The sequence below is a fragment of the Amphiura filiformis genome, chromosome 1 (genome assembly GCF_039555335.1).
Source record: "Amphiura filiformis chromosome 1, Afil_fr2py, whole genome shotgun sequence".
In the NCBI taxonomy this organism is placed as follows: domain Eukaryota; kingdom Metazoa; phylum Echinodermata; class Ophiuroidea; order Amphilepidida; family Amphiuridae; genus Amphiura; species Amphiura filiformis.
The window spans coordinates 21022106-21037381 of record NC_092628.1 but is presented as its reverse complement, the minus strand read 5'-3'; the positions used below and the strand labels follow the sequence as shown (position 1 = coordinate 21037381).

The 15276-nt window shown below is 38.3% G+C and overlaps 1 protein-coding gene across 1 annotated transcript in view; it reads right to left on the bottom strand.

Annotated features, from left to right (window-relative positions):
* Positions 1-15276, bottom strand: part of LOC140168123 (WD repeat-containing protein on Y chromosome-like) — a 36215-nt gene that overhangs the window by 7612 nt on the left and 13327 nt on the right. Inside the window, 12 exon segments of the mRNA XM_072191470.1 lie at positions 1068-1283; positions 1998-2652; positions 3814-3884; positions 4597-4950; positions 5885-6022; positions 6853-7001; positions 7581-7648; positions 8083-8201; positions 8545-8618; positions 9055-9179; positions 10975-11059; positions 11813-11915. Coding sequence (XP_072047571.1) covers positions 1068-1283; positions 1998-2652; positions 3814-3884; positions 4597-4950; positions 5885-6022; positions 6853-7001; positions 7581-7648; positions 8083-8201; positions 8545-8618; positions 9055-9179; positions 10975-11059; positions 11813-11915 — 2157 coding nt within the window.

Here is a 15276-nt window from a genome sequence, read left to right as displayed (position 1 = left end):
GTATGCAATTACATTTGAAGACTATTTGAGAACAGTTAATTTTATTTTGTTTTGTTTTTTCAGGTGGAGTTGGTAAAAAGGTGAGGTTGAAGGTAAGTAGGCTATTATATTATTAACCCCCTGAGCACTACCTGCTGATCTAACATTGCCTCTGATTGGTCAGTTACATGATATGTTAACTTTAATCACCAATCAGAATGGAGTTTTGCAAATAATTCACCCCAATTTTTTGTGGGGTGAAATTATTCTAACAATGTTGCTGATTGGTCCAATTGATAATGAAAACTTCTTTTGGCCAATCTGCAGGTAGTTCTCACGGGGTTAACAAGAAGAAGCAGTGTCTGCAGAATTAAACTAAAATCACATAGGAAGTGTGTGACATACAAGTAAAAATTGAAGTTGCAGTGGTCATGATGGTGTCTGTTTTTCTCCTTTATGGCTGATGTTGTCCTTTCAGTTTTTCAAATAATATTAGGAACAGACATGCATATAGGCATATGACAAGCTGGAGATAGGGTTAGCAATATTCTCTTGGTATCACTATGGACCACAATAACCTCATCCCAATGGCATAGTTCAATAACCTCAATTAAACAATCATTGTGCAGAGAATGAGTTTTTGTACCAAAATTTTCAAAGGTCATTCAATGAATGTACAAATGTATTGGGGTTAAAGAACTGTGCCCTGATAGATGAGCACGTTGTGGATCCTAGTGTAACTTTATGGTATAGTAAGAAACAAAAGATTGATGCAGTCCTACACTATGGACCACAATGGCCTCATCCCAATGTCATAGTTCAATAACCTCAATAAATAATCATTGTGCAAAATTTAACTTCAATTTGCAGAGAATGAGTTTTTGTACTCAAATTTTCAAAGGTGCATTCAATGAATGTATTGGGTTAAAGAACTGTGCCTTGATAGATGAGCATGTTGTGGATCCTAGTGCTATCAAAAGATAGATGAAACCTAACATGTCATGATGTGTCCTGTTCCCCCCTACAATATTACAATGGGTCTTTGTTGATCTTTTTGTTCCCTAATACCTTGAAAATCTATAACTTACCTTGACATATCCAACTGTGTCTCCTACGATAAGGAATTCATTGTCGGAATCAGTCGTCATTGCCAACACAGATTCACCAGGTTTGTGTACTGAATTAAACTGTCCTAGCAGACCTCCTCTGTGGTGGCAGGACCACGCCCGTACCCATCCTTCTGCACCGCTTGCCATAAGGGTAGCAGTTTCTTTGTTATGAGGGCGTGAATCAAGAAAGAGTACCTGTGAAAACAGATTGAAATATTTCAACGTTTAATAAAATGGTGTATACTGCAAGGTATCTATGGACTAGGTGAGGAAAACTTTCCCCTCCCCAGCTCAAATACCTTGACAAAATTAACCAAAATTGAAGTGTTCAAATGCAGAATTTACATTAGAATGAAAGTTCATCTGTGTTGGTAGTAAATATAGTTTAGTGGCTTTTAAGCTTAGTGGCTTTTAAGCTTAGTTGCTTAGTGGCTAATTTTAGTGGCTTTTAGTGGCTTTAAAAACCTTTGATCACAACACAAAAATGTGCGTAAATAACCTGGAATTTTCAGTCGACACTTCGACTTTCATCAGCAGACTGGCAACCCAAATTACCTTTATTATGGCCTAAATAGAGCACATTTTTGAACACATTACATAACTTTCTCCAGGTGAAATCAATTTAGGAGCAGGGTAAAACAGCAGCATTGCAATTTTGCCACCCTCTGCAATTTTGCCCACTTGTTATAACTTGTTATACTTGTTATAACACATGGGAGAGTCAGAGGTTGAAATACATCCCATTAATTAGAGTCAACCGAATAAGAGAGGATAAAATCACAGTTTGTTCGATTTATATATTTATGTTCATATAAGAGATGTCACCAAAGGAACCTGCTCACTGAAACAGTAAAATAGCCCATTTTTGAATGAGCTTATGAGCTCTTATGAACAATGAAACAGACATACCTTGTCAACTGCAGACTCATGTTTCTTATCAAACAGCTCAATCCCTTCCTCTTTTTCCTCCTCCTCCTCCTTCTCATCCAAATCCTCAGCATCCTCACCATCTCCATTCACAGTCATACCCCCATTCAGACTCTCAGTAAAAAAAGTCCGTGAACCAGCTGCAGCTCTATCGTCCTCAAAATTCTGTGAGTTCCGCCTGTCCATCAAGCTACGATGCCTTGCTATAGCTGGGAGTGATGTACGACTCCCGGCTTTACTCCCTGCCGTTGTTGGGGCAACAGAACGGTGTGATTTATGTGTTAAAGTGTCCTCTCCACTACCACTACTACCACGTTGTTCCTCATCTGTAGACCTGTAACTATGATGCGACCCAGCACTGACTGCCTTCCGTGCAAGCTTATCCGCACTGTCTCGTCTTTCCATGCTCTCAACTTCGTCAACACCTCTGCTTATTGTATGACTACCAGTGCGTGGTTTTATGCTTTCATTGGCATTTAGGCGGCATAAAGGATGCGCTGTTTCGAGTGACCAGATGTAGATGTCACCATCGTAGGAGGATGTTGCGATGAGAGAATGCTGGTAGGAACTGAGTGATAGAATGTCTTCTTTGTGTTTCTGCATCCATTGTCGTGAATCTTCGTCATCATCCGAGTCACTGAAAGTGGGAGAAATAGATAGATGTTTTAAAATTATATGGCTCATTAAAGCTTATCTGAGTATTGCATTTGTGAAAAAAACACAACTCCTATGCAGTACTAAATGTGAGTCGTGCATCGGCGACTATTTTGTGTAATGCGCAATAGTCTCATGTAACAATGCAATGTAATATGAGGGTTATTTTAGTTAGACTGGTGTACTTATTTCTATGATCTGCTGTACTATTATAATCACAGATTTTACACATATGATGGGCATTCATTTTGATATATTCAAAGATATGGTTAGGCTGAAGCAAGCAAGCTGAGGCATCTTGCCTAAAGAAGTACTGCTGAGGCTTGAAGTGATGATACCCCTACACACCCACCATGTATGCTATCATAGATCATTTAAAAGTCATGTTTGAAACAGGTTTGGGTTTAACATAATAGTGTGACAATGATGTCAAAGCCATAATGAAAACCTGCTTCTACTAAACATCACTTTAAAATTTACTTCTCAAATCAAAAGGGGCCAGGTGCGTAGCTGGGGGGGGGGGCAAAGGTGAGAAGACTTGCCCCCCTCTTTTGCCTTCCCCTGTGGGATGCTGGGTGCCCTGATATTTAAGATTTTTAGTCAAAGTTTGCCCCCTTAAAAGTTGTCTTGCCACCTTTGCCCATCCTCTGAAAAATGCTGGCCACGGCTCTGAAAAGGGCAAGTTAAGGGTAGACGTGGTATTGTTGGTCGAAGCAACCAAAAAATCGATTTGAATTATCTAGATCAATATATTATTGAAAAATAACACCTTGATGTTTTGCAAAAGTTTATTCTACAAATCCTATACTTTGCAAACTTGCTTAATTTATTGTTGTTAATGAGTTATGTACGTTTTACAAAAGTGTTGTTGTTTCAGCTCTTTTTACAACATAACTCAAGAACCACGGGACCTACACAAGTATATCTGTGATATTTTAATTCTTCTACACGCTCGCTATGAAATTAGCAATGCAGTTTTTACCAAAGCTCACTACCATTAGCAAGATGCTGTGAACTACCAAATCGCAACAGTTTAAAATAGTTAATAACCTTAATGGTGGCATCAGTTGACCGCCTGTCAGAAGGATGATTGGGTCCATCTTTGTAGTTTGGAACAATTGAATGTATGTATGTATGTACTTACATGTATGTTGAAACTTTCCTATTCCAACCAGCTGTAACAATTCGTTGCTTGGGACACACTATTCCAGTCACCTGAATCAAAAATTATAAAAATAAGTTGGAAAGGAGCTGAAAAATATTGTCTGAGGAAAATGATTAATAAATCCTGTGATCCATCCTTTCCGATTGAGCGAACTTGACTGAATCTCAGACAGGAGCTGATGTGGGCTCTCTCAACAGATCTTTGATTTTATGTCCCATGATTTTCAACTTCTGTAGCACTTATTGATTGTGTTTTTACATGTTAATTTGTATTACGTCTTCACATTTTTCACTTTTCTTTCGCAGTTTTGCGTCATTTTGGTCCATTTTTCGGGACAGAGTTTGTTCTTTTCTTGGTTTCACCATTTTTGTTCTATTTTCAATGCTTTGTCTTGAAAAATGGTGATAATCTCCATCTATTGGTATTTGTTGATAAAAATTGAGTTTACTTGGTCAGCAGTGGTGGCGGAAGCATTATAATTTAGGGGGGTCGGGCTGAGCATATCTTGGTCCTGTTTTACAGGGACTTGTTTTTGCGTGCGAAGCGTGCGAAATATTGCAATTGTACCCGATTTGGGCTCCAAAAAACAAAGTATTTTTCGTGCTAAAAAGTAAGATGCACAGGGCAATTATTGCTTAATTTTTTCTTCAATTATGATTTTTAGGGGGGGGACATCCCTCCTTGCCAAAATTTGACATACATACCAATTCAGAAAAAAATCAATATTGAACCTTAACTGAAATTACACTATAAACTACTTACCTCATAATTGTCAAAAACCTCAAGTTCTCTCAAACAGGCCCCATTGTTGAAATTCCAAATCTTCACAGATCCGTTTCTCCCGCCAGTAACCAGTCGTCTCCCAGAGGGGTCAAAGGTCATCGCAGTAATTTCAGCACACTTCTCCTGTCCCTTCTCAATGTATTTATGTGCGTTTGAGAATTGGATGGTTTTTGTGCCGGTTGCGAGATCCCACACGCTGACGACAGAATCGTGGCATGCGCTAACCACTTGGTTGAAGAGACTGTTATAGAGGGCGGCTGTGATTGGTTTGTTGTGCGATTGGTTCTCGTCTTCTTCCGCTTCCATTTCCCATTTGTGTTCTAGCAATGCAAGCTGTAGAGAGAGATGAATCACATGAAAGCTGTGAATAATGGGTGTCAGGAAAGTGATCGTAAATATGGTCATATCAAGGGAGGAACAAGTAGACATTTCGCATTATAGTACAACTTTCAGCACTCCATGTTCTTCAGTGAGAACTGTGATGGCCCCAGGAATTTGACGGTCAGGGGAGGAGGGGTGGGTTTTGGAGGAGGAAAAATGAAATGAAAGGGATGGCATAAATTTTGCATTTCTTGTCCAAAATAGTGGGATTCCGGTGAATTTTTGTTCTGACTGGGGAGCAAAAGGGGGGGGGGACTCATGAAGGAAGGATGAACAAATGGAAAAAAGGAAGGAAGAAAATTAGGAATGAAGTGAATATACTCGAAAGAAAATACATGTAGGATATAAATGGAGAGACCACAGAGGACTACAGAGCGCGTACCACCAGTCAAAGTCTCCGCCTCATCCGATAATGAGGGCCGATATTCCATGAAATGCGACAGGCGAGACTGCTACGCAATTACCACATATTTTCATTGTCTATTGCGTAATCGCTAAAGCACGCAATGCTCTATCGCGTATCGCGAAGGCACGCAGCGCTGGCGTGATTGTTTGACAGGGCACGATCGAACAATCGGCCCTCATGAATATGCGAGAACTGGTAGCATACAATACACAGGGACTTTGACTGGTGGTACTTTCTCTGTTTATCTCTTTCCTCTATGTATGAGGTTGATAGCAACATACTGAGTTGGCTAACTAAACGTCCGTTCATACTACTCCGCAATTGCATTGTGATGCGTTGCATTGCCGCACTGCATCGTACACCGCAAAATACTGCACTGCGATATCGCAATAAAGTTAAATATATTTTAACTTGGAAATGCGATGAGTTGCGGCAAAGCAATTGCGGCGTAGTATGAACGGACCTTAATGATATGCTTACCTGATTTGTTCCTAGAATAAGTGAGCCTGTCTTGATGTGAAAACACACTGTATTTATGATATGCGGTCCCATGTTGATGTTACGAGGGTTGATATTTTGTATACATGTTTGATCCCTCATATCCCAAACTTTGATACCCTGGAAAAATAAGAGGAAAAGATAAATAAGAAATTAAACAAAAAATTACAACAAATCATGATAATCATACACTCTTAGTGAGAACTCAGAGGATGATTTAAGGAAGCCCCATCATGCACTGTAAAAGTGTTATCACTAGAGTTTGAACTGCCACTTTACTTCTCAAATCCCATTGAATTCTGTGCAAAAGCTGTTGTTTTAGAATTGTGTGTGTGTGTCATTATTACTTGGTCGATTTCAGATCTAAAGTGATGTATGCAAAAGGATAATTCACACCTTCTGTAGATAAAATAAAATGTGAAATCGACCAGCTTTTTGAAGGTGTTTTTATTCAAATTTAACCTTGCACGTCTATGCAGTGGGCGGGCAGTGGTGTCATGTTCACTCACACAGCTATGCTAACCGCAAGACTTGCTGGGTAGTGCTTAAATCATCCTCTGGTGAGAACTAATCAGAGCAAATAATTTTGTGAACGGGCGTGAACCCCGCATACTGTGCATAGTGCTTTCGGATATTTGCTCACATTTCCAACATTTTTAGTGACAATATTGTTTAGAAATAGCAAAAATCACACAATTTGGGAAATTCCACTACCAAACAGCAGTTAACATGCCAATGCAATAGATTGGTCTTACAATAATACTTGTTTGTATAGCAGCTTGTATCAGTTATTCATTTGCTCAAACTTCATAATGTTATAATTTTGTGGAAGGAGGGCATCTGCATTAATTTAGCTTTTGTAAAAAGCACTCATATATGCTTGTAGTCGGAATTCTACATTATTCTGGTTGAAATGATCCATTGTGAAGCAAAAAGGAAAAAATGTTTACCTTATCTTTGCCAACACTTATTATGTGGCCATGCTGCTGGTTGACTACAATGTGGCATACCGCTGATGTATGGCCTTTCATGATGGCAGTGGCTTTCGTTGTAACATATGGGTTCCACATACGTACTGATCTGTCCATACCACCGGTTACTATAAGGGAACAAAATATTGAATCAGTCCAGTGACACAGACATACAGTACACATGTAATACGCACATATACACGCTTAAAATCCCCCCTGGAAACAAGGTCCACATTTTCAAATTCTGCCGCACCCCCTTAAAAATAACCTTCGTATGGGCCTGCAAACAGACATTAAATTATATCATAGAGCCATAAGTTTTCCATGTTGTACTTTTGAAATTTTGTTTTGTCAACTTGCCACTTTCTGTTTTTTTTTCTGTTTTCTTGTGGCTTTCCGTGTTTTGTCCATTTTACCCCATTTTGTTAGTTTTACAAGTAGATTAATAAAGATATATTACAAACTTTACCACACTTTTTACACATCAATTTATTGAAAACAGTCACATTTTTAACACATTTTCTTTGTATTTTATTCACTTTTATGAATTATTTCAATTTCATTTTTCAACTACTTGAAATCCGATTTTTCATTTTCTACCTCCAATTCTGTGAAATTTGTCAGTTTTCTGTATAACAGAAAACTTTATTTTATCATGCAAATTTATCATGCAAATTGTAATAAAAGAGACAAATAATTTGACTTACCTATAATGTTAGCATCTTTGCTGTAGTCAAAACACAAAATGCCTTTCCTGATTTGGAAGAAAGATCCACTGCATCATGAAAGAAAATACAGATAATAAATGTTACACCTAAATAATAATTCAGTTTTCACACACTTTGTAAGTTGTATGGAAGAGAAAGATGATGATAGAAATTTGTTAGTCATTAGCTGATGTGCATATTTTGTGTACATACATCCATGTGGGATACAGTTTGGGAGGGTGTAGCAGGGCTAGATAATCTCAGCGCAAAATATGCTAATTAGTAGTTGATTCACATCTTAATATGTTAATAATTTTTAACCTTTAGGTATAGCACGACGGCCGAAGGTCCTTGCAGTTACAAACTGCTGTATTTTTAAGAAGTATGATTTTTTGGTCTGGGATAATTATTGAAACATAGGACTTGGATACTTGTGGTAACTAATTTCTTTTGGTTTTTAGCTCATATACAAATCTGGCCCAAGTAAAATCGTATAACTTACGATTTCTTTCGTTCTAGGTCACCAATAAAAAGTGATGTTTCATTCGTAGTAGCACAGGATACAAATGAGTTAAGGTTAGCACAGTACTTCACTTTCCTCACCCAGTCGTCATGCAATGGCTGAAGAAACAAAATGAAGTAAAAGAAGCAAAAAAGAAAAAAATTATATGCTAATTTTAGATATTTTATGTATTAAATTTTGGGATTGATAGTGCACGATGCCAACCCAAAGGCCTCTGCACTCTTTTTGTTGAATTCTATTGATCATTGTGGCCCAAGACACACTTATAAACCAATATACAACATTCAGGGATGCAACTCATTATAGGTGCAGTCTCCTAGTTTACACACATATAACCATTGCAACCAGGATCAGGTCCCTATAGTAACATACTTTCAGTGGCTGAAGGTTTTACCAAATGAAAATACCAAGTTAGTGAGGGAAGGAAGCATTTGTACTTACTGTCCATCTTAGTGCTTGAACCCCTTTGATGTTACCTTTAAGGATCTCAGGATATGGAACTCTACGAGAACCAACTGCAAAGAAAACAAGAAATTGATTAACCCTAATGCCCCATTTGCTTTTTAGCGAGGGGAAGGAAGGAAGGATGGATGAAATTTAGAGAGAAGTAAGAGAAAACTTTTTTTCTCTAGTGCGGTTTTGAACCACCGACCTGTGGCCATATGGCTGTTCGCATGATGACGCAATCACATCACATGGGATACCTGCCCGTTCATATGCTTTGTGAAGTGAGGTTTTTTTGGTGTTTGGAAAGGTTAGGGTTAAAACTTTTTCAGTGACATCACCTGTAAATTATGGCTTTATCTATTTTGTCCACAGCTGGGGTGAGTACTTCAAGGAAGTTACCTAAATGTCTATTCTATTTGAAACTCATACTCCCTCTGTAAATTTTCCACAGGGGTAGTGTGGATTTTAAATGGCAAAGCCCATTGTCCCGCCCATTGTACCTACCTGATTTGGCATTCTGTGATCCAAACAGTGCTGCACCTAGAGCCTCTGTGAACACAATACAACAAACGCAGCCACCAGCATCACCAAAACACAGCACAGCTTTGTTCATATTGCGTGGATCAAACCTGTCATGTACAGAATAAATTGTATTGTTTTAAACTTGTTATTTGAAATTAATGATTTGAGCACTCGTTTTTGTTGATAATTGGGTCAATTTTTTAATCAAAATTAACCTTCCTTTGTCACTGTATGTATTCAGCGGGTGTATCAGGGGTCAGTTGGCAATTTGTAGTGTGGGGAGGGGGCAATGTAAAGCCTTTTTCCTGACATGCTCTAAAATTACTTAAAGGGCATTTCGTGATCCACAGCCTCATCCCCCACTTTTCTCAAAAAAAGTTGAGATTTTTATATCACTGGAAACCTCTGGCTACATAATGTTTATGTACAAAATATTTCTTGCAGATTTATTCGTTTTGCAAAGATATCGTGAAATTTGAATTCTGGTGCACCAGAACGAAATTACAATGCATTGTCTATGGAGCAGTGTAATACACATAATCATGCATAACTCGTAAAAGCATAAAATCGGAATCAACTGAAATTTTGGGAATAGGCTTTTTCGTGGATATGTACTGAAAAATGTCATAAAAAGAGGATGCTAGGATCACGAAACACTCCTTATATGACTAAAATGAGTGAAAGGAGAAACCTACTCTTTGTCGTTGGGCAGGAAAAACCTCCTATGTGTCATTGGCCCCTAAACATGTTTAAAGCAAAACCTCCTATGTAACCTGTTGGCAATTTCGTTTTAAACATGGTCAGGGGCCAAAAGCATGTTGGAGGTTTTTCCTGCCCAACGACGTCTTGTCAGAATTTTTACAATCCCCATTTTATGCCAGCCAAGTTTTTAACTAAATGTAGGAACTACTGATTTACCATTCTTAGTCAGTGGGAGTGGTCTATTAGTAGACACATAATCTGATTGGACAATCACATGATTTTGGGTGTCGTCTATCAGGCTGTAGACGACCCCACGTTATCATGAGTGTTGATAACGTGTAACACGCTCATAGAGGTGCGCGTATGTATCGCGTTGTATGCTTAGATGCAGTGCGCTAGCAGTACGCGCAACAATAGATGTGAATTTGTAAACAAGTTTCGTTCATTTTAGAAAAAGGGGAGTTTTTATGACGGTAACTTAATTTTTGCTTTAAAAAAATGTTTACCGTTATTAAAATAATATTTAACTGACTAAGAATGAGAATAAACGATAGGAATTTTTATTTTGACTATCCTCTACCTATGATAGATGACAGGCAGGTCCAATATTTTTATCGTAGTGGATACCGGCTACCGGGGCACTTAACACAAATTAATGATCATACAGGTACCCCCTCCAAAAGACCCCTGTTTTTAGACCACACAAAAGATGCTTGAAACACTAGTACCACTGAAAAACCCTTGATTTTGATAATTTTAGCTCTATAAGACCCCTAAATTGCTCATTGGGTTCACATTTTTGAATTAGTGCTGAACTTTTCTGGATTCAGGAGTAGTTACTGATATTGATATTGGTAATTATTGACAAGCGGCAAACATTTTGTATAACGAATAGCCCAGGCCAGGCCCATTGGAATGAATTTGTAAGTGGTGCGGCCGAAAATGGGAGTCTGTGGGCGAAAACCCCAGTGGGGGTTGAAGGGGCAGAGCCACTCATAGGGGTTGAAGGGGACAACGCCCCCTTATAGCCCAAGCACTACTGCAAATAAATATGCAATTTTAATGGTAAGTTAATAGAACTAAACTGCAAAACTACAACAAAATTGTAATTTTTTTAGGCTGAAAAGTGGTGCGGCCGCATCTGCCACAGCGGTTCGACGGGCCCGGCCCAGGCAATTAATTGGCTGAGCAACTACTTACCAGTAGTCCATGGTGAGGGCACAGTGGTCCAATCCTGTTACTTGAAAACATTTGTCAAATTTGTTGGCATTCACATCAAAGAAATCTGTTTTGTAGAGATAAAAACAGGAAAAAACACAATTTATATGTTGCATTAATTACATTCACACAAATCAATGTCAGTACTATATGTATAAAGTTTCTTAAGAATAACAAACATTCTCTTTTAATTTCAGATTTGTAATTTACTTTCTGAAAAACAAAGTTTAGCAAATTATGTTCATTGCCAGTAGCATACCATTCAATAGCAATGAAAGTGTTATTCCACAATACATTTTATAGGAAAGGTTTGTCTCAGAAAACTACCTGCAGAGCAATGATTGCTACCTGTATTTGGATTGATCACAAAGATTTATGCGATGTGCCAATTTTTAGGCTTTTTTAGTTGTAACAAACATGAAATTTAAGCTACACTGTTTGTAAAAAGTGGGAAAAGAGTTCTACAAAAAAATCCTGCATGGCATATTTTCACTTAAAAATGTGTACATACATTTAGGCCACAATGTTGGTAAAATGTGGGCAAAAGAGTTTTACAGAAAAATCCTGCATGGTGTATTTTTATGTCATAAGTGTATAGCACATAGCTTTCTTATCAAGTATTTTTATAGGACAAACTTTGACGAAATTGGTAAAAAAATAGACTAAAATGTACAAAAAAGTCCTAAAATCTTATATATCAGGGTGGCCAGCATCCTAGGGGGTATAGGGGGGGGGGGAAGACTTCTCACAAGTATTTCTTGTCAAGTATTTCTATAGGACAAGTTTGATTTTTGCTAAATAAACAAAAAGTGTTGCTTACTGATGTCCCTTTCTGTGGATGAGATGGCAATCATGTTGACATTTGGCATACAGACCATATCAGTTAACCACATAGGCATGGACTTCTCACGAGGTTGCTCAAGCTGAAAAGAAATAATAGAATATTTATATAGCAGGCTCCTTTAAGCAATATTGTGATCTTGACTAGAACTAGCCCATTTGCAAATTGCGACACCCTTGAATAGCGAGCGAAACGAGCAGCAGTCGAAGTGAAAATCTTAAATCATCATCAGAGTGCAGTACAGAATCTGTGCTAATCTTGACACGAACTAAAATAAAAATTCCTTTAAAAAAGGAATGGGGCGCCCATGTGAGCTTGGACGTGATATGGTGAATTCCATGGCATGGTGGTTAGATTTGGTCCCGCCGGGGATTTGGTATCATAATGATTTTTTCTAGGGAAGAGTAGAAGATGATCAAATGCAAGAGAAATGTGTTTGATTGGGGAAGGTGTATCACAGGACCGTTTTGGATGAAATAAATTGAATTGGAATGAAGCTGTCGTGTCAATTTGCGATTATGTGGGGTGGGGAGTTCAATTTTGGGGCATATTGTAGTGATGATATTGCTTTGGATATTGAATATTGTTGAATTTCGTTATACAGGGGCGGCGCCACAGGGGGGGCAAGGGGGCAATTGCCCCCTATGATTTTCAAAAAGAGGTAAAAGGAAGGAAAAGAGAAAGAGAGAGAAAGAGAGGGGGAGAGAAAGAGAGGAGGGAGAAGAAGAAAAGGAGCCATTCCCCTCCCTGGCCATGGTTAGAAGGAGGAAACTCCCCCTTCGGACATCTTGCCCCTTGTGGAATGCTGACCTATATATACGCGGTTTTAAAGTTGTTGGTTTTTATTTTTGGGCCCATTTTCGGCAAATTTTCCCCCATAAAAGTCACATGGCCTCTCTTGCCTTTTCTCCCAACTACTTTGGAAAATTCCATGGCTACGTCACTTTCCAGGCGCGGAAACACATGCAAGTCTGTATCAAGCAGCAAGTGATCATTATAAATAAGTTTACTTTCAGTGCGATATCACACAACTTTTACAGGGTTTCATCACATTGTATATCAAAACCTATACTAGAACGCCTCTCTCAGAAATAGTGTAAAAATTATGCACCAATATAAATAAGCAATTGGCTTCATTACGGCCGGCCAGGGGCTGATTGGGGGCTGATTTTGAAAAGGTGGACCTATTTTGGACCAGTAAAATTTTGACCAAGAAAGCATAAAGAACCTAATTTTTTCGCTCGCTACACTCGCGAATGGGCAAATTTTGTCCTTTTCTGACTGAAAAAGCATTAAAAAACCTGTTTTTTTCGCTCGTTACGCTCGCAAAGCTGACCTTCTCGGCTTTTAGTGATCATAGGGGGGCGACTCCCTCCCGCCTACGCTCCTGAAATATTTCCAACCTCAAGACACCCCCCCCCATTCATATCATTTTATCGTTCCAATTTATAAAAAAAAAACCTGGCATATCATATACAATGCAACTGACTTTTAAACATAGGCCTACACCGCGTTGCGACCAGAGGCGTAGATCCGACCCTGGGGTGTGGGGTATAAATCCCCCAATATTTTGTTAGGGTAGATGGTCCATATAGGCCTACAATCATTCCCCAATGTTGACGCCTGTATGTGGGTTTCTGACCAAAGTAACCTCATATTTGGCCATTTTAGCCTAAAAATTGCCAATTTTTTCGCGCTTCGCGCAACTTTATTTACTGTTTCCACCATATTTCACTTTGTGCTCATTTATACCATGAATTTATTTTGTTGCCAAAAGGTAGTGTTGGATTAACTAATCGAGTAGGTCCATGCCTAAAACCAGTGGGCTGAAAGTCCGGGCCCGGTCCGTGAATGAAATCCATACAAATATGCGGTTGGAAAATAAATAAATAACCCTAAAAAGGGTGAAAATGGTGCATCAAATGGCATCATTTGTGCTTTCATTTTGAAAATTTTCCAAATTCGGAGGAGGGCACATCCCCCTCAGACACCCCTGCGTCGGCATAAGCTGGACAATAGCGCTGTCGCTACGCATAACAATTTTTACAAATTGTTTTGCCCCCCCCCTATCAAAATACCCTGGCGCCGCCCCTGGGGGTATATGATGGATAGTAGGACCAAAAGAAAAGTTTTTATGAATGTATAACGTCTGTGATACATATACATCATAACGTCTGTGATACATATACATCATCTACTTGCTAATACACTGAAAATCTAATAGAGATGAAGGATAAAAAACAATTACAGAACATTCATTCTTCATAAAAGTAGCTATATGGGTATACAATGTTTACAAGATAAGAACGTTAATGTTTTGTACATGAACGTAACATCTTTGATACATAGTTGTTAACACACTGAAAATCTGACTAGAGATTTACAATTTGATGATATCCAAAAAAATACTTACTAACTTAGCATTGAAGAATTAAAATAATTACAGAACTTTCATTTGTTAACATACACGTAGCAATGATTAACAATGTTGAAAATACAAACGTAACGTTTTGTTCATAAACATAACATCCTCGACACATCTAGGATCCGCATAATTTGTTGATTAATGTCATAAACAGTCACAAAAGATTTATGGTCTGATCATTTTATCATTTTAAGGGGGACCCGATATTGCATTTGGAAGAACCAAGCTTTTCAATTATACTATCAAACGGTACCAAACTTTTTGATACAGCTTGTATCAGTTGTTTCATCCTTAAAACAAATAGGCTACACCATAATTTCCAATTACCCCATGCAGATAGATAAGACCTTGGTAAGATAAGCATGTTAATTGTTATGTCACTATCACTATCTTGATCTTGATAAGATGCCTGACTTTGAAACTTTGGGTACAAAAACTCATACTCTGCAAGTTAGGTCAAATTTTGCACTATGATTGTTTATTTGAGGTTATTGGACTATGCCATTCAGATTAGGCTATTGTAGTCCATAGTGTTGGTCACCGTCTATCGGGTTCTAAGAGGCGGTAAACTGGTTACAATGGTCAAAGTGGTTACAAAGGTCAAAGGTCTCGATTTATTTGGTGTTTTTACAAATCCATTAATTTTGTCTTTTAAACAAAGAATATACGCACACCATTTTATCCTGTGCATAACAGAAAACAATAATAAAATAAAATCCAAGCATATTGTGGTTTATTTCTGAGCAAGGCATAATTTTAGCAAAACAATTGCGGAGTAAATCTAGTAAGAGTGAAATTAGAAGCTTCTCACAAACTCATGCCTATATTGTGGGCTGCCTCCGAGAGGCGCCCCAAAAACACCTACAAAACATAGCCCTACAAGATAGGTCCTTTTATAGCCCCCCCCCACCCCATGACTGCACCATGATTATAATGGATGAAGTGAAAAGATTAGCTAAGATTCTGGTCTGAAATCTGTATATAAACAGCGACACTGTGATCTTGATAAAAGGTACCA